The sequence below is a fragment of the Leptonotus elevatus genome, chromosome 6 (genome assembly GCF_054856555.1).
Source record: "Leptonotus elevatus isolate MCC_2025b chromosome 6, RoL_Lele_1.0, whole genome shotgun sequence".
In the NCBI taxonomy this organism is placed as follows: Eukaryota; Metazoa; Chordata; class Actinopteri; order Syngnathiformes; family Syngnathidae; genus Leptonotus; species Leptonotus elevatus.
In genome coordinates this window covers 2710899-2736436 of record NC_141244.1, presented here as the reverse complement: position 1 = coordinate 2736436, position 25538 = coordinate 2710899, and the positions used below count along the sequence as shown (strand labels likewise).

At 40.4% G+C, this 25538-nt stretch overlaps 1 protein-coding gene and 1 pseudogene across 6 annotated transcripts in view; one reads left to right on the top strand and one right to left on the bottom strand.

The window, feature by feature from the left end:
• Positions 1-25538, top strand: part of LOC147171791 (CUB and sushi domain-containing protein 3-like) — a 499351-nt gene that overhangs the window by 42773 nt on the left and 431040 nt on the right. For all 6 annotated transcript variants that reach the window (XR_015095358.1, XM_086078287.1, XM_086078288.1 and 3 more), the window contains exon 2: positions 4990-5212. Coding sequence is in view for 5 of the 6 variants with exons in the window: in XM_086078287.1 (XP_085934413.1) it covers positions 4990-5212 (223 nt within the window). In the remaining variant the exon portion in view is untranslated. The remainder of the gene's footprint in view (positions 1-4989; positions 5213-25538) is intronic.
• Positions 7801-11027, bottom strand: LOC147171793 (uncharacterized; annotated as a pseudogene).

Below are 25538 nucleotides of genomic sequence, written 5' to 3'. Positions count from 1 at the left end.
GTGTTTGAACAATTATAGAGAAGTTTGAAAATTGTTCACACGTTTTAGTGCTTTAGTAAGCTACATCATGAATCTATATGGTTAGCATGATGCTGGCTCAAAACAGCTGATGAATGCCTTTTTTTTTTTTTTTCAAAATGGTGGGCTTGGGGTAAATTGTACGAAAGGACCTGGGTTAAGTTGTGCCAATTGCGCAACTTCCCCTAAATTATGATTATTTACTTTATATTACTTTATTGTATGTTATTGTTGTTGTAAACTGTATTCTTACATTTTATCACTAAAAGTATGTCATTCTTAATTTTTGACCAAAATTCATCATGCCACTAGATATAAAAGGACAGACAGTTTTTCAACTCCTCTTGAGGAGTTGGAAATAGCAGTGAAAGAGGGGAAGACCATACGTCAGGTTGGAAAGGAGATTTTAAAAAATCTGCAGATTGGCCATAAAATAATATAGGGATAAGAAAAAAATAGGCTCAGGCTTACCCTCCCGAGCACTCAACAAATACAAATCTGGTTGTTCTGCTCACTTGGGTTATGTGTCTTCAGAAGTTACTTTTCAGAATTGTAAAAGAAAAAAGAAAGAAAGAAAGTGAAAACAAGAATTATGACTGACACACATGAGAAGATGGAGTTGGAGAAGGCTCACAAAGAAAGAGAAGATAAAAGGCTGAACAGGAAAATAAAAATAATGAAAGAAGAAAAGTCCTCTGAAACCAGCAAATCAAAGTTTTATATTGAATTTGTCTTCCTTTTATATAGCATTATCGTTTCTGAGATTAAAATTATCATTTTTTTTTACTTCAGTTATCAATGGCACAATTTACCCCACTGAATTCTGACTAATGGCACAACTTGCCCCAAGTGCAGGGTAATTAAAAACACTTCTTTTTTTTTTAAAGTAATATTTCTCAAACAGTTTATTGAAGATCCAAAGTGATTGCTCGATCGTAAGTTAAATTAAAATTAGCACCGCACGGCACGCTACCACACCACATTGCACCACACGGAACGACACGGCCTCCATTGCATTTCCACCATTGATGAAATCTTGCAGTCTTGATTTCACGACCGGCTCGCAAAGTTATTTCTGAATAGAGAGCTCAGCCTCATTCATTTAACTGCAGCTCAAACTGTCATTCAAGTGAATGAAAACATATGACCAGGCGAGCAGTGTGCACTCGTGATTTTTTTTATACCACAATCATTAAAAATCCATCCACAAGTAGGCCTACCTTTTAAATTGTAAATATAGGTTAGCGTTGTAAAACATTATTATATTTATTGTATATACTGTAGGCTATTTTTATAACTTTGGCGAAGAGCAGCGGGTGCCTCTTGCCTCGCTTATGTAAAATAAGGAAATGAGCATGTGCCACAGCAATGCTTGCTGCAATGCTTGCTGCGTTGCTTCCTGCGCGCGACCTAAATGTCCGAAGAATTCAGATGCACAATCAAGCGATGGGATCGATGATGGGATGTCGCCTTTTTTTTTTTAAGGTGGCACTTTTTATTTATTTTAAAGGTCGCTCGTTGTCATGCGATCTACCAATACTACCTTCGCGGTTGACTGGTTGATCACGATCGACACATTGAACACCCCCGCTTTAGTGCATGAATACATTCATTTAAATTGGAAGTAAAAATAGAATCGTTAAAGAAAGAGATCTTGGAATTGAAGATTATCTCTGGATTACAATCCTGAGCCGGGGTGTCCGGACCGATGACGAAATTTGCTTCTGCTACAAGGTTAGACTGCATTACCCCATGATCATGAACAGGATAATCAGTAGTGAAATGGATGGACTATTCCATAAGCAGCAGCAGATTGTTTGCTTTTTCTAACAACTCAAATCGGAAAGACAATGAAAACGTTTTTGAATGATGAACATTCCTGAGTTAAATGCATAAACCAATGATAACCTAGATTCCCCAGTCCACCACAGAATTTCATAATGCATTACAAATGTGCAAAATGTTTGTAGAAATTCTGTACGTAATTAGATTAATTTTTGCTGTGCAGTGCAGAGCTTTCTTCTTGGTTTGATTAATGTGCTATCCAACTTGTAAGAAATGGCCCATGGAATAGTCCAAATAATACATATTAAGTTGAAATATAGATTTTGTTTTGTGTGCATTTTTTTTCAAAAATACAATTTTACTTAATTGTAAAGAAATATAGGCCATGATGTTATTGTGCAAAATTTGAGTATTTTGGAGTGAAGCCCAGCCAGAGCCCACTTAGTAACCGTTCTTAGTTTCGCCAATCTACTTCCCACTTACTGCCCAAGTGGGGCCCAACAACGAAGCCCATTCAAGGACCATGCCCAGCCAAAGCCCAACTAGACTAAGTACCAACTGTACATGTTTTCTGGGCTGTCATATTCTCTGAAAAGTCAGAAATTAAACAAGCATAGCCTTCAAACATTTAAACTTTTTATATTTATATATATTAGAAACTCTCATTTGTCCTAGATATAAAACATAAAGCCTAAACAAGGAGATAATAAGGCAAGGTACAAGACAATTTAAGAGCTCATAATAATGAATGGCAATTACACTTCTTTTTGCTAAAATGTGTTGGAATTGCTATTAGCAAGGACAGGGTTGACAAAATTGGGTAAAAAATGCAAATATTAGTTTCAGTCACATTTAAAAACTAGTAATTTCTGTATTGGTAAAATATGCAGATACCAGTGTCACAAAAGGGTGAATGAAATGACAATACTTGTGCCAGTTTTTAACAACACCAAATTTTCATATGCATGTATGCATTTTCACCATGCTGTGTCAACTAATAATAACACTATAATAAGAAAACAAATATGTGAAGTACATTGCTTTTCACCAAGCCTGTAGGGTGTAGCCCACAGATGCATGCAACTGCCAAGTTCAAACAAATGAACGGTCAACAAAACCACAATCTGTGAAAACAGAATCAATGGTCCTTGGCACAGTCTACTTGTTACAATACCAATAGAATGATAAACATTTAGACTCAGACGATACGCCTATCACTAATTAATAGCCACTATTCTCTGTTGGTGCTTAATGTATTAAACGTGAAACCTGATAGAGTGGCATCTAACATATCTCAGTATTGTGGTTTTGTGACTGTGAAGGCCTTAGTCTTAAATTCACATTATGTTAACACATTTAATGTGTTTTGTTCATAACATATTTGTAATGACAAATTATATTTATTTTTTTATGAAGGATATCAAGGAAAGGCAGAGCCAAGTGTCACACTCTGAATAACTGAACAGCACATTCCAACAAGTTTAAAAACAGATCAGAGTATAGCAACGCGTGCTCGGGCTGTATTTAGTAAGTCTCTATCCCTTAGTATTGATATTTATTTTTTTAGCATGGTCGATCCCCAGTCGATCCTCATGAGAGTATCTAAATATCAATAACATTGAATCGATACGCCTATCACTAATTAATAGCCACTATTCTCTGTTAGTGCTTAATGTATTAAACGTGAAACCTGGTAGAGTGGCATCTAACATATCTCAGTATTGTGGTTTTGTGACTGTGAAGGCCTTAGTCTTAAATTCACATTATGTTAACACATTTAATGTGTTTTGTTCATAACATATTTGTAATGACAAATTATATTTATTTTTTTATGAAGGATATCAAGGAAAGGCAGAGCCAAGTGTCACACTCTGAATAACTGAACAGCACATTCCAACAAGTTTAAAAACAGATCAGAGTATAGCAACGCGTGCTCGGGCTGTATTTAGTAAGTCTCTATCCCTTAGTATTGATATTTATTTTTTTAGCATGGTCGATCCCCAGTCGATCCTCATGAGAGTATCTAAATATCAATAACATTGAATCGATACGCCTATCACTAATTAATAGCCACTATTCTCTGTTAGTGCTTAATGTATTAAACGTGAAACCTGGTAGAGTGGCATCTAACATATCTCAGTATTGTGGTTTTGTGACTGTGAAGGCCTTAGTCTTAAATTCACATTATGTTAATGGCACTATATATTCACTTACATTTCTAAAGTGTCATTTATTCAGCTTGTTTCTTAAATTTGTCACCATCCATAAAACAGAGTGTTAAAGATGTGCAGCAGCATTGAAGGACCTTGTATAAGGTGCTGTCATTCTGACTTTATGACCTGAAGAAAGAACAAAGATGTAATGAGGCAAAATGGTCTATTGATCAATATAACCGTCCATACAAGAACATCAATGTAGTCCTCACTTACTGTATGCAATTCTTGCTTCTATTATAACTGCAGTAGTTATTGCAGCTTCACAGGCATTCTGGGTTCAAATGTATACAGTATGTATACAGTATCTTCCTGTGCTTGATTGGGTTTTCTCCATGTACTCGTACTCCAGCTTCCTCCCACATTCCAAAACCATGTTTGATTTTAAAGTATCCATAGATATGAATGTGATTTGTTGTTTTTGTATACAGTATTGGATTCTGAGATTGGTTGGCCACCATTTTAGGGTCCAAAGTCAACTGGGAAAGCTCCTGCTCAGCCATGACCCAAATGAGAACAATCGCTATACAAAATGGATGGATGGATGGTTAGAACATGCACCCCTTTGAAGGACAATTGTAATCACAAATAGAACATAACTTGGCTCTGCAATTTGTCACTGCCTGCCAAAGGAAAATAATGCACATTTTCTGAAAAATAATTATCTTTACAATGCACCTGCACTTTACAGGAATCATATGGTAGTATTAACATAAAATATTGATAGCAACAACTTGGTGGATAATAATGTTGGATGTTGTATCCCTGGCGATGATCCGGGCTTTCATGCCAAAGAAGTGTAACATCTGTACAGGCCTCATTTGCCCATATTAGTTATTGTAGTTTAGATTTAGACACCAATTGAATGTGCGCATCTTCTGTCCAGTCCTCTCATTTTGTTTAATATGCTAAGTGTTTTGCATGAGTCATTCAAATTGACTACCTATTTAATGAAGGTTTTCTTCCTTTTTAGGTTTTATCCATACATGTGGAGGCACTTTAAAGGGGATGAATGGAACAATAGAAAGCCCTGGATTTCCATATGGTTATCCCAATGGAGCAAACTGTACCTGGGTGATCATCGCAGGAGAGGGCAACAGGATTCATGTAGTTTTTCAATCTTTTGCTGTGGAAGAAGAATATGACTTTTTATCTTTGTATGATGGGCACCCACACCCAGTAAACTTCAGAACAAGGTAAGACACATCTTTGTTTCTATTGACCTTGGAGTTAGGGGGAGTCACCCTCCCCAATGCCTTGCTCTTGAGAGCTCTCCCGATCGCATGTTGTTTCTTTAGGAACGCTACCAGGCTTATCTTGCTTTCTTTATACCCGTTTCGCATTGCTTGGCAGAGAGCTAGCCGCCATTCTACGTCACTACGCACTGAATGTGTTGCGACGTAAACAACAACCGTACATACCAATAACTTTTCTACAAAATGTATTAAACTGAAAATGATTATGAATTAATATAATTAGGGCTGGATCAGTTTTTGAAAACCGATAAAGCTGATCGGTTTAGTAGTTTCGGTTCGGTCCGCCTGCGCTTTCACGCAACTCTTTTTTTGTCCCACCTCATGAACGCTAACCCAATGTGGCGCTCACGAGGCAATGAGGAACAATTCACACTTTTATTTCTGTAAGCAGAAGATCTCGCTTACGTTCACTTTCACTTCAGCTCATCATTCACAATCACGGTGTCACAGCAAAACTAATAAAATACCACATAACAGCGAACTAGATAGCATCACTAATAACTAATAAAACAACGAGACCACTAACTAAAGAAAACACAGAACATGCACTTTAACCACTATTTCAATCCTTAGCTGGGAGCGCCTCCAGACACCCAGCTACGCTACACCAATATGGCGGCGTCCATGGTTACGATGGCGTCCATGGTTATGGCGCGCGTCATGACATGGCTAAAACATGCGCTAGCGTAAGTTTTAGCATTATAGCATGCAACCGTGCCTGCGCCCAATAGTGCGGTGCGCCTTTTGTGTGTTAAACACAGAAATAGCACCCGTAACTGCGCCTTATGGTCGTGAAAATAAGATTTATATATATATATATATATATATATATATATATATATATATATATATATATATATATATATATATATATATGTATATATATATATATATACAATGCTGCTCAAAAGTTTGTGAACCTTGGATTTTCCAATTGTTTCAACCTGATTTTGTTGTTCATTCTGAACCATGACATTTTATATGAAATAAAAGGTGTAGGTTTAGCATTTCAATGCATTGTTGTTTAAAAAAAAACAAAAAAAACAATTGTGTAGTCAAAACTAAATTAAAAATATTTTTGGGTCAATTCATGTAGGTGCAAAAGTAGGTGAACCCTGAACTGCATTGTTTAAAACGAGGAGTCACGTAGGATCAGGTAGGACAAATTAGTAGCTAAACTAACCACTGAAATGGGCCAATGAAATGAGAGAGGCTTAGCAAAGAAATTGTGCATCACTGACAGAAACAGACAAAACCACATCACTTTACCCATGTGAACCCATACAGATCAGTAATGCTGAGAGGAAAAGAAATCTCCGGGGACCTCAGGTAGTGGTTAGGGACAGCACATCTGTCTGGGAAAAGCTATAGAGTCATCAAAAAAAAAAGAAAGAGTTTCATCATTCCACTGTGAAGCAGATCATCTGCAACTAGAGAACACTGAAAATTACTACAATCGTGCCTAGAAGTGGACGACCTTCTAAATTATTAGCAAGAACCACAAGAAAAATGATAATTCAGGTGAAAGCCAACCTGTGCATCACATCGAGGGATTTGCAGAACTCTTTTGCTGCATCTGGGACACATATGCATGCTTCAACAATCAAAAGAAAAGTCAATCGACAAGGCTTTCATTGAAGGCTTGCTAGGTAAAAGCCCCTGCTCACAAAAAAGATCAAAGCTGCCCATCTCAACTTTGCCAGAGAGTACCTGGACAAATCTGAAGCTTTTTTGGAAGTCCCTTCTGTGGACAGATGAGTCCAAAATTGAACTGTTTGGTCACAACTAAAATAGTCATGTTTTGTGAAAAGTCAACACTGCATACCAGCAAAATAACCTTCTCCCTACAGTGAAGCAGGGTGGTGAGAGAGGTTAAGTTCTTGGCTAACTTTTCATCTCCAGGACCTGGACAACTCCACATAGTCCAAGGAATCATGGATTCAGAGGAATATTGTGAAATCCTGGATCATAACCTGAAGTCGTTCTTTGTGAAGTTACAGCCTGGTAGAAGATGGATCATGCAACATGACAATAATCTAAAGCATTCCAGCAATACAACAGAGGAATGTCTGAAGAACAAGATTCATGTTCTCATTGCAATGTCTGATTGAGTGAGAGGTTCACATACTTTTGCACCCTTGAAATCTGAGTTTTTCTTAAATCAACAACTTTTGCTCAATAATGAATGACAATATTATCATTATTTTTGTCCAAGTCCATTATTTTTAATGCCAGCATTATAGATTGGGGTATGACTAAACGTTTATTAAGGTTATTTTAATATTTTGTACAAAAAATCTGACCATGCCTGCAGGGTTCACAAACTTTTGAGCAGCACTATATATATTTATTTTTTATTTATTTTTGCAGATCTACATGGCAGGATAGAGATAGGCCCAATCCCATTACTTCCCCTTCACCCTGCACCCTTTGTCTCGTTCATCTCTCCCCTCTGCCTTCTACTTCTTTGGGGAGGCAATCCCTCTAGGAACTGGTAGCATACTATCGCTATCCAAATTGCTACGTTGTCACCTCAAATAAATTGAATAGGAGTTGATGAAGCAGACAGGTGGACACCAGCAGTAAGGGATGCAGTCAAGCTGAAGAAGGAGTCCTATTGGGAATTTTTGGCCTGTGGGAATCCGGAAGCAGCTGACGGGTACCGGCTAGCCAAGCGTAAAGCAGTTTAGGCGGTTGCTGAGGCAAAAACTCGGGCGTAGGAAGAGTTTGGTGAGGCCATGGAAAATTACTTCCGGATCGCTTTGAAGAAATTCTGGTCCACCACCCGGCGTCTCAGGAAGAGAAAGCAGTGCACCACTAACACTGTCTATAATGGAGATGGGTTGCTGCTGACCTCAACTCGGGATGTTGTGAGCCGGTTGGGAGAATGCTTCAAAGATCCCCTCAAGTCCACCGCCACACCTTCCTATGAGGATGCAGAGTCTGGGGACTCTGAGATAGGTTTTCCTATGTCTGGGGTTGAAGTCACTGAGGTGGTTAGAAAGCTCCTTGGTGGCAAGGCCCCGCAGGTGAATGAGATTCGCCCAGAGTTCCTAAAGGCTCTGGATTTTGTGGGGCTGTCGTGTTTAACACGCATCTTCAACATCGCGTGGACATCGGGGACAGTGTGTCTGGATTGGCGCGTTGTGGTCCCCCTTAGTGCTGGAGAGGTGGGTCGAATTTCGGATTCAGGAGGCTTCATTTCCAGTGAGTTTGCCAAGGTTGCCCTTTATTACCGATTCTGCACTCTCCCACGTAATGTGGGCTAAGCACGCTGAGCACAACATGTAGCTAGCCTAACGAGTAAAACTCGGCCGGATGTTTACTGTCTAGGTTAGGGACCGTCCACAACTTACATTTCCAGAGGGACTAATGTCAATTATAACGTGAGTCTCACATACATCACCCAGTAACACGCAATTTACAGATGGTTCCAAACTTCTACTTGCATATGTGGCTGCCGAATGTGTCCTTATCGGCCACAGTTTAATCTTCACTTTTGGCTGGACACAAATCTTTGGTGAGTCCCCCTGCTTTTGAAGAAGTGTTTCTTTGCTATAGGGCGTAATTCCCCCCAATCTCTTTGTAGTCGTTGACAGCAATGTTATTCTTTGCGTGTTTACCACACGCGATACGTCACGATGATCTTGTGACTGTCCAAATATGGCCTTTTCTGAACCGCTTATTCCAAACAAGGGTGTATGGGTGCTGGAGCCTATCCCAGCTGGCTGGCAACCAGTTCAGGGTGTACCCTGCCTACTTAATGCAAATATATTTCTGAAAAGTACTATAAAATCAAAATCGTTGAACATAAATTGATGATTTTTTCAGGGAAGAGTTAAAATGACCCATTTCACAGAATAACTGGTTAGTTAATAAATGTTGTGTTCCTTTAATGTCACATTCTGTCAAAGACCAGTACTGTATACACGTCAGATGTTGATGCCAAGAATTAGGTGAGCTGACTGCTTTCAAACTTGGCCTAACATTTGGCGCTTCCATGGATATATGCAAGAATTCATTCTTCACTCGAGAGATGTGTTTTCAGACCACAGGTGCATAATACTCGATAAAATAAAAGCCACAGTTGGTTCAGCTGGCATTTGAGAGACAAAACCTGAAAATGCACAAATGAGTGAAAGGACATTGTAGCATATAGAAAAGTGACCACATTCACAGCATAAAGCTCATCTAAACCTAAGCCATATATTTAATTTACCTTACAATGCAATACCCGCCACGGTATTTATAACACTTAATGTTGAATGCGTGTGTTCAAGAGAGAGAGAGAGAGAGAGAGAGAGAAAGAGAGAGAGATACCTAGCATTTCTACTGTGTGCGTCCAAAATTCTTACAAACACAGAACTGTGAGAGTGTTTGTCTCTCCCTGTAAAGTAAGTTTGTCTGAATGAATTATCGTGTTCACCTTGAAGTCTTTACAATAGATCCACACAACCATTGTTCAGTAACTTAATTTGTACAGGAACAAAACAAATGTTTTTTTATGTGGGATGTCACTGCACTGAAACAGTTGTGATGAATTGATATTTGTCTTTCAAACACACAATGACATCAAATATATATTTCCTTGTTATGTATGTTTATTATTGTGATAGCAATTTACCGTGGTAAAGAACTACATATCTTGCCCCATTTAATTAAAACTGGAACCAAAGCATTAGAAACACCATTGCAAATACAGTGCATTTGACAGGATATATTTTAATCAGTCATTTTATTTAAGGCAATGACGTGGAGTAAACTCAGTTCATGCCTGGAATCCATGCATCCATCTATTAACTACCACTTATTCGGAGTCGGCACGGTGGCTGACTGGTTAGCACGTCCGCCTCCCAGTGCTGAGGATGTGAGATCGAGTCCAGGCTTCGGCCTTCCTGGGTGGAATTTGTATGTTCTCCCCGTGCTTGCGTGGGTTTTCTCCGGGTACTCCGGTTTCCTCTCACATTCCAAAGACCTGCGTGGCAGGTTAATTGAACACTCCAAATTGTCCATAGGTGTGATTGTGAGTGTGAATGGTTGTTGGTCTGCGATTGGCTGGCAACCAGTTCAGGGTGTAACCCGCCTACTACCCCAAGCCATCTGGGATAGGCTCCAGCACCCCCAGCGACCCTTGTGAGGACAAGCGGTTAAGAAAATGGATGGATGGATATCCGGAGTCGGGTCACGGGACAGGAGTTTCAGCAGGGAAAATAAGCCTTCCTTCTCCCCAGCCACTTCATCTAGCTTCTCCAGCGGGATCCCATAGCGTTCCCAGGCCAACCGAGAGACTTCTGACCAGCGTGTCCTGGGTCGTCCCCGGGGTTTCCTGCCAGTAGGACATGCCCGGAATATGGGAGGTGTCCAGGAGGCATCTGAACCACATGCTCGATTCTGAGTCCCTCCCGGATGACCAAGCTTCTCACCCTATCTCTAAGGGAGAGCCCGGAGGAAACTCATTTAGGCCGCTTGTATCCGGGATCTTCTTATTTTGGTCATGACCCACAGCTCGTGACCATAGGTGGGTCGACCAGTAAATTGAGAGCTTCACCTTTCAGCTCAGATCCTTCTTCACCACAATGGACTGATACAGAGTCTGCATCACAGCAGACGCTGCACCGATCCGCCTGTCGATCTCTCGCTCCATTTTGCACTCACTCGTAAACAAGACTCCAAGATGCTTGAACTCCTTCACTTGGGACAGGGTCTCATTCCCGACCCGGAGAAAGCGCTCCACCCATTTCCGACTGAGGACCATGGTCTCGGATTTGGAGGTGCTGATTTTCATCCCAAACGTGTCACACTTGGCAAACTGCTCCAGTGAGAGTTGGAGATTGTGACCTGAAGAAGCCAACAGCACCACATCATCTGCAAAAAGCAAAGATGTAATGCTGAGGCCACCAAACCGGACCCCTTCAACGCTTTGGCTGTGCCTAGAAATTCTACCCACAAAGGTTATGAACAGAATCGGTGAAGGGGAATCTTGGCGTAGTCCAACGCTCACTAGAAATGAACCTGGCAATGCGGACCAAACTCTGATACCGGCTATAAAGGGATCAAACAGCCCGTATCAGGGAGCTCAGCACCCCGTACTCCCGAAGCACCATCCACAGGACTCCCTGAGATACACAGTCGAACGCTTTCTCCAAGTCCACAAAACACATGTAGACTGGTTGAGGGAACTCCCATGCAGCCTTCAGGACCCTGCCGAGGTTGTAGAGCTGTTCTTTGTTCCACAACCGGTACGAAAACCACACTGCTCCTACTGAATCAGAGATTCGAATTCTTGATGAACCCTCCTCTCCAGCACCCTTGAATAGACCTTACCAGGGAAGCTGAGGAGTGTTATCCCTCTATAGTTGGAACACACCCTCCGGTCCCCCGTCTTAAAAATGGGGACCACCCCCTCGGCCTGCCAATCCAGAGGCATTGTCCCCGATGTCCACACAATGTTGTAGAGGCGTGTCAACCACAACAGTCACACAACATCCAGAGACCTATGGAACTCAGGGCGGATCTCATCCACCTACTGGGCTTTGCCAACGAGGAGCTTTTTAACTATCTCGGTTACTTCAACCTCAGAGATAGGAAAGCCCACCTCACAATCCCCAGACTGAGTTTCCTCACAAGAAGGCGTGTTGATGAAATTGTGGAGGTCTTTGGAGTATTCTCCCCACCATTTCACGGTGTCCCGAGTCAATGATAGCAGCACCCAATCTGTGTTAATGGTGTACTGCTTCTCCTCCCAAGACTCCGTATGGTTGACCGGAATTTCCCAAAGCCGTCCAGAAGACGTTTTCCATGTCCTCACCAAACTTCTCCTATGCCTGAGGTTTTGCCTGCTGGCACCTGTCAGCTGTCCCTGGCGTTCCACAGGCCGAAAAGGCCCGATAGGACTCCTTCTTCAACTTGACGGCATCCCTTACCGTTGGGGTGGGGTGTGACAAACAAACTCAATTGCAAGGTGAATGTAATGTTTGAGTTCCAAAAGGCGTCTTGTCTTGAAAAACTATTGCTAATTTGACTAATTGACGCCCCACTGAGAGTGCCTGGCTAAAGACTCAAGGTCAGACTGACCAACAAGGTCAGAGTTGTTGTCAGCCTGCTCCCAAAACATTAATTATCTGGACTTTTCTCCTGGATGAAGAACTGTTGCTCCCGATGTTTCCAACAGTGACGATCCAGCTGTCTCCACGGCAATGAGACGACAGGCCTGGCACATCTGCGGGGACACTGACAAACATACACATCCAAAATAATACGCACCCATGATCCAGTTTTTCAACACATTCGTGGGATCCCACATTCCTCATTCACATTCGCGGTGGTGTCACCTACACTGTGGAGCGCTTGTGGACTGAGCTGCTAGTTCGGCCAGGTACCATAATTTTTTCCCCTGCCCCATTCAATCTTCCCCGTCTCCTACATGTACAAGTCCTGAGATTTGTTGTAATGTCTGTATGTGCTGCATGTGTGAGTCCCACCCCCAAAATTATAGTATGCATCGCTTGGCTCGAGTCTTTTCTTTTTTTCCTCCCCATTAGAGCTGTGCAATACTTGAGATTTTGGCATCGATCAATGCCAAGTAAATACTGGTGCCAATATCACCGATACCAAGTACTTTTCGGTTAATAGAATATTATGGCATTTTAAATAATTTCTCTTATTAAATAACTTTTTTTGTTGTTGCAAATATGACTTTCTTGTTAGTTTCTTAAACATGCCATAATATAATATCCGCAACGGAAACATACGACGGCTGTTATTTAAATTTACAATCTAGTAATAATCTTCATATTCTTAGTCCCTGTCACTCTTCTGTACTCAAAGAAACGTCAGCCACCGAAGTTCCTCTAGTCTAGTCACATTACATAAACGATACTTACATTTTGTGCTACACTAATACCTAGCTCAACTAGTAGTTGGAAAAGCTCAAACAAAACATAATATGACTTATTGTCATATTATGTCAATCACTATTAAAATAATTATTTGTTACCGTCAGTGCCGCCCACCGCTGTCATTGGCAGTCCGGCAAATGCGCGTGCTACAAACGGGAGGAGGGAAACATGAGAAACCAAAATAAATCAATGTAAAATATCGATACTAGCGCTGTGGTATCAATCCGATACTGATACTCACGTTAGTATAAATCCTATTGATACTTGGATCGAGCTGCACAGCCTTACTCCCCATCCCTTGCGTCTTCCCTTTTTATCTAAGATCTCGGAGTGCTTTTTAGCAAGTACTAACAGGCCTTTCTGTCATGTCTCCATCTGTTGGTCATGTTTCTTGGATGGGTTGAGCCAAATTTTGTTGCTCTGTATCTGCAAGTGTGCAATGACAATAAAGATAACAGTATTTCATGGCATTCCAATTTTTTTACCATTGTCAGTGAAAGGTACTTGTACATTCTCAAGAATGATGGTGCAACATGAAATATAGTTAAGAATAATAAAAAAATAAAACAAATCTAAAAATAATAGATGGTAAGAAAAGGTTGAAGGCATTTGAGCTATAATAAAGCTGTAGGAGAATGCATTGAAATTAATTTAAGAGGAAAATAAAAGAAACATTGTGTAATGAGCATCAGATATATGTAGATGTGACGTTTTAATGAGTGATACCGGCTTATTTAGTGTTTATGGATCTGATAGACGAGAAGAAGAAGCTGTTCACGTGGTAGGAGGTTCTGGTTTGAATGGAATGTAGCCTCATGCCTGAGGCGAGGCTGTGGAATAGACTGTGTCCAGGGTGAGTAGAGTCAGCTGTGATCCAACCTGCATCCTCCCGGGTCCTGGACACGTACAGGCGGGATATAAGTGAAAAACCAAAGGTCCTGAATGGATATAGCTTCTGTCTGTCCCTGGCAGTGGCACCAGCATACCATATGGTGATGGAGGAGAATGAAATCAATGATGGCAGTGTTGAAAGGCACAAATATCTTGGTTGGCAGCTTGAGTTTCCTCAGCTGGCACAAGAACAACATCCTCTGCTAGGCCTTTTTAATGAGGGAGCTGATGGTCGGTTCACACCTTGAGGTACCGTGTGAGGAGACACCGTGGGGCTGTGACTTTCCTTAAGTCCACAATTATCTCTGTTGGCATCTGTGTAATAGGCTCCAGGTTGTTAATGTTGTAGCAGGACACCAGCTGTTCCAGCTCCTTCTGAGATAAACCTGATGAGGGTGGTGTTGTGTTAAATTTGATCAGCTTTATGGAGTGATGGCTGTAGGTGCAACAGTTGGTGTACAGGAGAAGAGCCAGGAGAACAGTACACAGAGAGGGACCGGGTGCTGATGGTCCGAGTGTCCAAGACAGTTTTCCCTAGCCACACATGCTGATTCCAGTTAGTCAAGAAGTTTGATACTTATCCGATCTAGGACCACATATGAAAGTGACCCAGGTCGGATTGAGGTTGGATCAGGAATGAGCCGTTCAGACTGTCATAAAAAAAAGAAAACAATCAGATACAGGTCGCATATGAGCAAAACAATCCGATTTGGATTTAATTTGCCTGCAGTGTGAACGTAGCCTAAATGCCAAAAGAAGTCTTCTTGACCCACCCAATGCTTTCTGCCAGGGGAGGTGGCGTGACTCAGTGGTAGAGTGGTGGTCTCCCATCCCAGAGGTTGTGGATTCAATCCCATGCCATTGTGACCACATCGAAGTATCCTTGAGCAAGATACTGAACTCCCAGTTGCTCCTGATGCTGCATCATCAGTAGGTGAATGAGTAGACAAAGTAGTCTTTGAGGGCCTTGTAAGGTGGAAAACGTTATATAAATGAAGTACCATTTACCAATATAGCTGTAGCTCAAATCTATCCAAACACTGATGCCACATTTCACTGGAAATTTATAGGATATGTGGTAATATTTTATGTAGACTTCTGCAATATTATTTGGATGACTGACAGCCCTACAATAATTCCTCATTTTATGAGGACTGTAATATTCTGTTTTATTGAAGCTGTTTGGGGCAGGTGTTCATTTATTTTAATGGATGTTTTGAAAGCTGTAATTTGTGGTTTGGTTTAACTGTACTGAGTTTTACTACGTAGCACCCTTTATATTTTGTCAATGTTATTGAAAGCATTAAAAATAAGATTGTTGTAGACTGCTGATGGGCAATGTTGTGTCGTGGGTGCACTGGCTGTAGGTCATCAGACATGAATTCCATCCCGGCTAACTTTCTGAGATGAGATTATTTATGTAGGGTTTTCTGATTAGTCTGTGTTTGTGTAAGACAGTGAGAGACACATTTTGGGCAGATAAACTTGGTAAACTGCAAGCTAACCCACAACATGTCAGTATTGGGGATATTTTGAACTAGACGCAATTTCAAGAATGAAAGGATTGTGTTCTTTTAGCAGACATGGTGCTTATCGATCAGGCAACCATCACTAAAGTGGTGTCTTTGTTCCTATGTACTGTTGTTTATGAGAGAGAAATCAATTCAACCTAAAATGTTGTATACTTTAAAGGAGGTGCACCATTTGATCTTTGTTTTGGATCAGACACATGTTTAGACAATGTGTTGAGCCTTGACTGGTGACTTGTGAAAGTCGTTATCAGCTGCAGACCGGAGGTGACGTTGAACCTACAGTAACAAGTTACTGCTAATACAGCGTGCCAATGAACGTGTCGACTCACAGATTGCAGAGAGCGATAGATGTACTAATTCAAAGCTGTGTAACCATGGCTGTTATGGAAAATATGCAACAGTAATCAGAGGAAGCGTTACGAGTAAAATCATGTGAAAGAGATCCGGAAAAAGGGATCCTGATTAGCGCAAAACTCATTAAGTGCATGTAGATGATCATGGTTTATTATGTAGCTTTTGTACATATGTTGAAATTTAATATATAGCTTGTCTTTCCCGAATACTGTATTTACTAAATGTGGTTTTCTTAGTAAATAAAGAAGGCAAGAATGGGCAGACACATCACATATCTCAAGTTTGCGTTAGGGAAAAGACCTAAAAATGGCAGTCCCCGTAAGCGAAAATGTTTTGAACGTACTTTTTAGACGACACGCACCAGGTTTTTTTTTAGACAGTCCTCCTGTTTTATGTTTATTTACATTGGACCAAGAGTCCGGGATAAAGTTGAATTGAATGAATTTAATTGATTGAAATTTTGTCAGAATTTCGATATCACTCCTATCCATCTCAGGTTTGATATTCTTCGCGAAAGAAAAAAAAAAGCGACATTCATTACAGAAGTGACTGGCAAACACAGCCAACCCCCATGTTTGTGTGTGCAACTGGTCCATTGCGATGGCATGTGAATGAGTATGTGCAGACATGTGCTAATTATAGTCTGAAAATATAAGAACAAAACTCAAAGTATTTAAAAATATATATTATTCACGTCATAACGTTGGCTCCCCTGCCTAGTAGACACAAAACATTACATCACTGACTCTCTCCAAAATTTATTAGTACATGTGCAGACATATGCTAATCATAGTTTGAAAGTATTAGAACGAAATTTGCAATATTTTGGATAATATTTATGATAGTTTGAAAGTATTAGAACGGAATTTGCAATATTTTGGATAATATTTATGTAATAAGCGTTATAATAATGCTTTGGACGCTAATATCCAAAATATTGCGAGTTTCGTTCTAATATTTTCAGACTATTAGCATATGTCGGCACATGTACTTGTAAATAAGCTAAACTAAGTTTTTTTCCCCTTTCTTGAAGGAAGAATATAAAACCTGAGATGGTTAGAAGCAATACTTGATGATGTCATAGAGCATTTTAAAAGCACAATAGATCAGGGCGCAACATGTCACCGGCGATGACATGGACTGCACAAAAATGTCCAATATGACAGCGTGCATGGTATGTCATCATTTTGACACTTAGGTTTATACCTCTTTTCAGGGAGTCAGATGCCATTGATGTTTTTTTATTCATATAGCCTACTGCCTGTGCCACAACATCTTGTTGTGTTTGAAAGGAATTTTCATCGACTTGACTGTCCGTGCTGCCCACGGTACATGGTGGGCACATTGAGCACTTGTAAAACATGAAATAACTACAAACTACAATAGCTACAAACTAGGAAATACGTTCAGCGCACGTCTCCAAGTTAGCTTTTTGTTTTTTCGTTTTTCAAATATGATTTTAATGCATGTGCTGCACGCATAGCTGCACTCTCCACCTGAACACAAGTTCGTAGTTTATGGGCGTCAGAAGCTGCATTTCCATTACAGTTTTTCGCAAAAATAAAAGCTGATAGCTTTATTTTGATAAAGTACAATTTCGACTTGTAGGTGTTTCCATTGAAGAGCGTGTCACTTCTGAGGCACAATTCTTGTAATGTTCTGTTGGAGGTGCTCATGATGTTTACAGAAGACAGACACCTGGACTTGTTAATAAATAGGAATGAGCGAGTGTTCGACCATCTGAATTATCTGTATCTGTATTCGGAGTGGGCGTGGCAAAAACCGGAAGTGTGGTTTGACCGGAGGTAGGTGAGGCTTAACAACAATGGGTGGGGCTTACATCAATACATTTCTGTATTTTTTTTTGTAGGAGAAAAGTTTGAAATTTATATGAATTGATCAAAAGTTTCTATATTTTTTGTTTATTTGAAAACTATTGACAAAACAGCCTAATAAAGATTCAAATCAATGCCTTTGTTTACAAAAGACCACCTATTTTTCCAAAAAGTTTTTATAAACTCAGAAAATTTATGTGTATGAATGTTTTTGATCACATTAGTAAAGAAATTATTTACAGAACAAATTGTGTGTGTGTATATATATATAAACTCGGGAAAATATTGCTGAATACAGTACATGCGGTAGGCAATAAAGAACTATTATGTGAATGAACAAGAGTTGTCATAGCAATACAGATTTTTTTAAATCGTTTTTTGTTTACAATGTTTCATTTAATTTTTACTTACTCTTCTTTTCCTTTCAGCTTTTCCCTTTAGGGGTCACCACAGCATATCAGTTGCCTACATCTAACCCTGTCCTCTGTATCCTCTGCTCTCACACCAACTACCTTCATGTCCTCTCTACATCCATAAACCGTTGGTCTTCCTCGAGACCTTCTGCCTGCCATTTGGAAACTCAGCATCCTTCTGCCAATATACTCACTATCTCTCCTCTGAACATGTCCAAACCATCTAAGTCTGGTCTCTCTGACTTTATCTCCAAAGCCTCTAACATGTGCTGTCCCTCTGATGTACTCATTCCTGATTCTATCCATCCTGGTCACTCCCAAAGAGAACCTCAGCATCTTCATCTCTGCCACCTCCAGCTCTGCCTCTTGTCTTCTCCTCATTGGCACTGTCTCCAGACCAAACAACATCACTGGTCTCACCACAGTTTTATAAACCTTTCCTTTCATTTGAGCTGAAACTCTTCTATCACACATCACACCTGACACTTTTCTCCACCCATTTCAGCCTGCCTGCACACGCTTCATCATTAAAAAATGTTTACTACATAATGGGTGTTAATCTGTATGTAAAGCTTAATTTGCAATATTTATATTTTTTTGGACTGCAGGAGAGGAGAAAAAAATCGAATATATATATATTGATTTGCAGTGTGTTCAGCTGTGCATGTGTGTAAGTGTATTTACCAGCTAAATAAAAACAAACTTGGTAGCCAGTGTGAGAGACTGACGCAACACAAAACCAAGGCAGCTCTACCTTGTCAAGAACGCTGTGCTCCAAAACAAATTTCCCACGTAACTTTGACAAACATACAAAACTAAATACGAGTGCACTGTAGAAAATTAAAGAAAAATTAAGAGATAATTAATTATTGCCCGCGTGCTAGAAGGCGACACCAAAAATATGCACCAATGTGCATATTGCACCAATGTGCATATTTTTAAGTAATATTTATAAGTAAAAATTTAGCACCAATGTGACTTACTGTGCAAAACCTCCATCAGTTCAGCAAAGTGGATATTTACAGGAAATTAAAAAACAGCAAAAATGTCAAAAATTCAAAAACACTATTTACAAAAACTAAATTCACAAAAACACTGTACGGCGTTCATCATTAACATCCAAGAGTTCAGTTGGGTCTAATGTGCAAACTTTTCTACTCTCGGTACCTTCCTCCTCAACACCTACAAACTGGACTTTTCACTAAGGGCTCTTTTAATTTGCTTAGCCCCTCCCCCTGGGAATCACATGGTACCATTTTATATACATTTAAATAATATTTAGTTCAAAAGGCATTTTAATCATTTCGGTAGTCAGTAAATTTTCATATAATATAGTCACACATTTTCCACTTATAAATGATGACAAAAACCATGTTATTTAATCAGATAAAAACTTTCAGTCACCTGATTTTTGAATGGTGCAAAAAGAGCCTTATTTAAGCCACACGTAAGCTACACCCATGTTTGGACTTCTGGGTTGCTGTCTCCGCGTCGGCTGCAGCGTCTTGTCTCTGGTGAGTTAGCGACTTGTGTGTAAATGTATGCTTCAAAACAAAGTAAAACCACTAGTGATGGAATAAATTGAACATTGAAGCGGTTAAATTATTTGAAACGATTGATTCACAAAAATAATCTATCTTTTGGAACGTTCGAAAATCTCTCCACAGCGACATCTGGTGGCCAAGTGTAAAAGATTACAATCAAACAGTAGATCAGTGTTGCCAGTTGCCCAGTAAGGAAACTAACTATTGGCTGTCTGTCATCACCTAATTTACACAACTGGCAATCGGGCTATAATTGTAATGGACGCCATAAGAGAGAGAAATAATATCATGGGAAACAAAAAATGAATGAGCCCCACCCTGTCAAAAAAGTATAGAAGTACAAATGAGCTTTTTGTTGCTGATACTTGGTTTGTTTTTATTTTGCCTCCCAGCATGACTTAAATGCTTTGATGAAACCCCCAGTGCTATCACATTTAATCAAAAACTACATTTCAAGAGGCTACATTGGAAGCTTTTTTTGGCGACAGGGCATACATTTTTGACAGAAAGTATTAGAGAGGAAAAAGAATGACCTGCAAAAACATGACACCTGTAGCGGGATGGAACCTGGGTTACGAACCTTTTCCTCAGCCCATTGTGCGGGTCCGTTACCACTAAATCAACCGCCACATTCAAAGCGTTCAAGAGGATGTTGACATTTTTATCATGTAGGGCAGGGGTGCTCAAGTTCGGTCCTCGAAAGCCCGTATCCAGCCTGTTTTCCATGTTTCCCTCCTTTAACATACCTGATTCATGATCAGGATCGTTATCAGGCTTCTGCAAAGCTTGCTGATTAGCTGATCATTAGATTCAGCTGTGCTGCCGGAGGGAAACATGGAAAACAGGCTGGATAGGGGCTCTCGAGGACCGAACTTGAGCACCGCTGATGTAAGCCAATGAATCAGCAATTTTACATACAAAGTATACTTAGGTTGGTTTTATTTCAGATTTAAGACATTTTAATATAGTGCAATGGTCGGCTTTTATTTAATTTTGGAAAAGGCACTTGCTGAAACAATGTGACGTTTGGAGGCGTAATGGAACACGAAAGGCAACTGTCACGTGACATCCTGATTCTGAGACAGATTTAGGAACGGGATTCGAATCACAAGTTCCGTCTGGGTTCCGGTACGTACCAAAACACAGTTTAGATTTTGCCATCACTAAAGAACACTAAGTGTGCACCCTCAGTCGCTCCACTGGTACTGGCAAATATGTGATAGTAAGAATAGTGTGGTGTCCTATGTGTTGATTTAACGAGGGGGGTAATGGTGGAATGAGTGTTGAACTGTAATGTGTGTGCGTGCTAGCGTCTCTGTGTTCAAGTGTCTGATGGTATTAGGAACAACAGCACATGTTGGCAGAACAATGGATTCGCAAGGAAGTTTTGAACATGTTCAAAATATCCTTGCGACATTGCCGACAACGGTGACTAAATGCGACACAAATGCGCAAATTCCAAACCCTGTTGAATTCTGATGTAAGTCAATATTTGCAAAGTTCGCAGTTCAGTTTTATAGGGGCTTTAAGGATGAGCTACTGCCACTCCATTTTATTCTGTAAACAACACATTTATGAAAAACTAAATATTATACTCTGCAAAAGAAGTATGGTAGTCACTTTTGTAGTGAAGAAAATCTGTATTTTAGAAGATTTAACATTTATTTCTGTGTTTATGAAAGTAAAATGTTATGAGCCAATTGTAAAGCAGAAGGACAAGTCTTTAAATCATCTCATGCTATTCTTTTCTCAGTTGAAGAATTGGCCGGCAGTAAGGCCATTATTCACATGAGTTATGAGTCTTATTTGGCTCCGACACTTGACAATAAACTAAACAGAATAGCTTCACTTTAATCGCCGCTTACTGTCAGTTAAATACATTCTGGTCTTCTCTGTTTGCATTTCACCCTTCTGTTTAAGGACAGAAGGTTAAGGGCATTGAAGTTAGAGGTGGGCAGGAACAAAGATTTACAAAGACGCCAGATTATTTGAGGAGACAAAAAAGAAATGGGAAGAATGACTTACGGCAACCTTTTGGAAGGAGAAACAAATAAAGTGTGAGAGTTTGAGTGACAAAAAGAGCAACTGTGACAAGGAAAGAGGTGAAGGGAGAAGGACAAAAAAAATGCATCATTCCTTTTTCTCTTTTCGTCTCTTCCTTCTTCATGTCATGCTGCTACCAAGCCTCACTAATCAGATGGTGGGAATGTGTGACAACTACCTTTAGGGCAGATGCAGTGCGTTCAGGCGGAAGGAAATGCCGCTTCTGTCCTGATAATCGTGCGGATTGTGGCCAAACATAGCCATTTGGCAGCCACTGTTCACCTGATGGAGTACAATACATTCCCAGCAGTATATTTCATTTTAAGTGTCCAGCTCGCTCATTATTTGAAACAAGAAAGTAGGTTATAAGCACTGAAGCTCCCTTACTTCTTCTCCCAAAAATTCATTTTATGCAAATAACTTTTTTCCCCCAATGTAGTTGACCCTAAAGCCTCTCATCCGTCACCATCAAGGTCAACTTGGGTGTAAATTCCTGCCGAATAGAATAACATTACATTTACTCGTTGCTTCCTTTTGTAGTCCTGGTACAGTTTCAATGCTCGTTTGTAAAGTTTGCATGTGGCGCCTCCTCAACAGAAATGCATTCAAATATTTATATATGAGGACCCTCTTCACAGTGGTGTAGCAATGGGATTTAGATTTGATCCTCGACCATTAATTAGCTCATCCACAGTTACCAGATGTCAAGAGGGTAAAGTTTGGTGGACCCAGTCGCAGGGAAGCAGGGCAAGGAGGCGAAGGTGAAGTGAAAAAAGGGACTTTAATTTCTACAAAACAAAAAGCGAACTCCAAATTACAAGGTAAAACAAAACATGGGGAGGACAACAAGGCAAAAACGGGCAGCATGACATGAGGGAAAGACAATGAACCAACACAGACAGAGGGGAGACTGGAGACTAAATACATAGACGCTAAGGACACAACAAGACACACCTGGGGCAAGACACAAGTGGCTGAGGGCACTGATTGGTTCACACGCAGAAGGGCAGGATTACACACTTAACAAGACCAAGGGAGAACACACAAGGAAAACAGAACCCAAACATGACACCAGATAAAAAAGATAGGATATTTAATTTGGAATATTATAACGGACATCAAGCATGCATTTCATTGCTTTTCAAGAAAACGTGAATAAAAGATGACAGCAAAATGGCTTTTATGCTTGATATGATTAGACACCTACATTGGTGGGTAAATTGGTAAGCAATTTGAAATGGTGTTTAGCATATCTGCCTTACAATTCTGAGGTTTGGGTTCGGTAAAATTGTGTTAGACAATACACAGTAGCATAACAAATGCCTCATATGTATGTCTTTTGAACAACAAGTGTCACTGCAATTACTGGTTTTCCTCTCGTAAAAAAATATGCAACTGTGCAAACATCAACAGCTAGAACGGCTTAGAGAGAACAATCCTGAGTCTCAAATGTTGACACATTTTTTCAAATTCCCAAAAAAGATTTGTCGCGTATGGTGTTCCAATGACGTTAAAAGATGTTCACTATGTTTTTTGTTTTTTTTTGAAAACGGGTGGAGGAAAGCCTTGGCAAGCTGTGCTGAAAGTATTAAGCAGGTCGAGTTAGTATAATGACTATTTTTGGGCACTAGAAGGCAGCGATGACTCTCTTTGGACAAGATCGGGTAGGCGTCAGTAGAAGACGTGAGGCGGAGCAAGAGTGTTGAGGGGAGAATGGCTGAGGAGGCGAAAATGGTGACCGGTTGCAAGCAGCTCACGCTTGAGCATTTTTTTCAAAGACGAAAAGCATCGACCAATGCTAAAGAGCACATTGATGATGGTGATGATGGTGACTCCGAGGTTGACGCCAAAGTTGGAACCGTTGACGCCGAAGTTGGAACCGTTGATGCGGCGGCTTCGATCACGTCATAAAGCCTCACCGGCTAGCGATGCTAACGGCGGAAAACGAGCACTTCTGCACAGGCGGACGGTACCCCGAGTCCAATGCATATTCATCTGAGGAGTGGGTACAGTCTGATCACGGAGAAGACACTGGTTCTGGACTACGATGCCACCATGAATGGAGTGGATAAGATGGATCAGAACATCTCTTACCACCTGGTACAGGAACCGAAGGACATGAGGAAGCCAGACGTAACACCAGGTCACCGTATCATGATCCTGAGAGTAGACTTGATGACAACATGGCCAAACACACACTGCATTGTTGGTGGTAGTGTTTTACAGAAGTAAAGCACTGTTTAGATGTTTGTGGCATCATTCATGAAAAAAAAGGTGTCAAATTCACTAGAGTGCATGAAATAATATCGTTTCACAAAAAGCTTGATTTCTCCGTATTTTGGTCCAAAACAGAGCATTTGGTGGAAACTAACCTATTTTCTATTGTTGATTACTGAAGAACGGAATAAGGTAGAAACAAACTTTTTTTTCTGATGAAAGATGAGAGTTCAATCTTTCATTTGGTAGTATGTGTGTTTCCATAGTCCAAACACAACATTTTCTGTGGACCTTGAAAGATCAGTCAAAATGCTTAAATCAGATGGCACCCACACATCCTCTTTTCTGAAAATGCTTGGCAGTCAAAGAGTTAACTATTTGGACAATTTAATAATTATTTTTAAAGGATTTTTGCATAGATGCTACATTTTAAATGTATTCTAAAATCTCCCGTACCCCCTCGAGTGTCTTCACGTACCCCCATTTGAGAACCACTGGTTTAAAGGATTTGCATCGATTTAAGATGCATCAAGATAATCAAATCAAATTGTATCCTTTCAAACAATAATCAAATCAAATCATGAGGAGACTAAAGATCCCCACCCTATGTTGGCAGATAAGTGTCCAATATTGAAATGTTCATCTCACTGAAGGTAGTATGTCCCAGGTTGTGCATTAGCTAATTACTTTTTCCAACAATTTGCCTGATGCTTCTGTTGCCAAAGCAACTCCTGTCTGTGAATGTCAGTGGTGAGATAAGAGTTGTTTGTTCTTCCAGGTAACATCTGGTGTGTGTGTGTGAAAATCTCTGGCTCAAAGTATGGTATTTAATGCATCCATGATCCACGTAACCCCATTAGGGTTGCGGACGTGCGTGAGCCTATCTCAGGTGCCTTTGGGTGAGAGGCAACTGAACTTGTTTCTAGCCAATCATAGATACAGTTTTTAATGCAATCCATGGTAAGAGGCTGTGAAATGTCAGCCTCTCATTTTAATACAAAATGACAGCCCTCCATGTATATCCATCCATATTAGTGAGCCAAGCCACATAATACTGTGGCACATCGGAGTTGGAACGTCTCAGAACTCGTACAAATCGGACTTTGAGACCCCCCCCCCCCCCCCCCCCCCAAATAATAGAAAGAAATGCCTTGGAGTTTGACCTCATTCTCGGAGTCCAAACACCCAAGCAAAGTCAAACGTACCTTGAACGGGTAGCCAAGCCGAGCGATGACGAATGCACACGTCACGATTGTCGAGACGAGGCGCTGCTCATGTCGAGCCAGAGTGTGAACATTCACGAAGGTGCTCCGGCTTTCGTGAGTACATTTTGATTTTTCCACGACTAATTTTCTTTGCCATGGGCCAAAAGAAAGACAACATTGCCAGTGGCAGCAAAGAAAAACAAAGTGCTACAAACCACAGTGGGTTTAAAGAAGGAGATAATCATACCGTTGTATAGGAATGGGAATTGAAAACCGGTTCTTGTTAAGAACCGGCTTCCAGTGCTTCAATCCTTTGGCATTGTTTGCCGTTTTT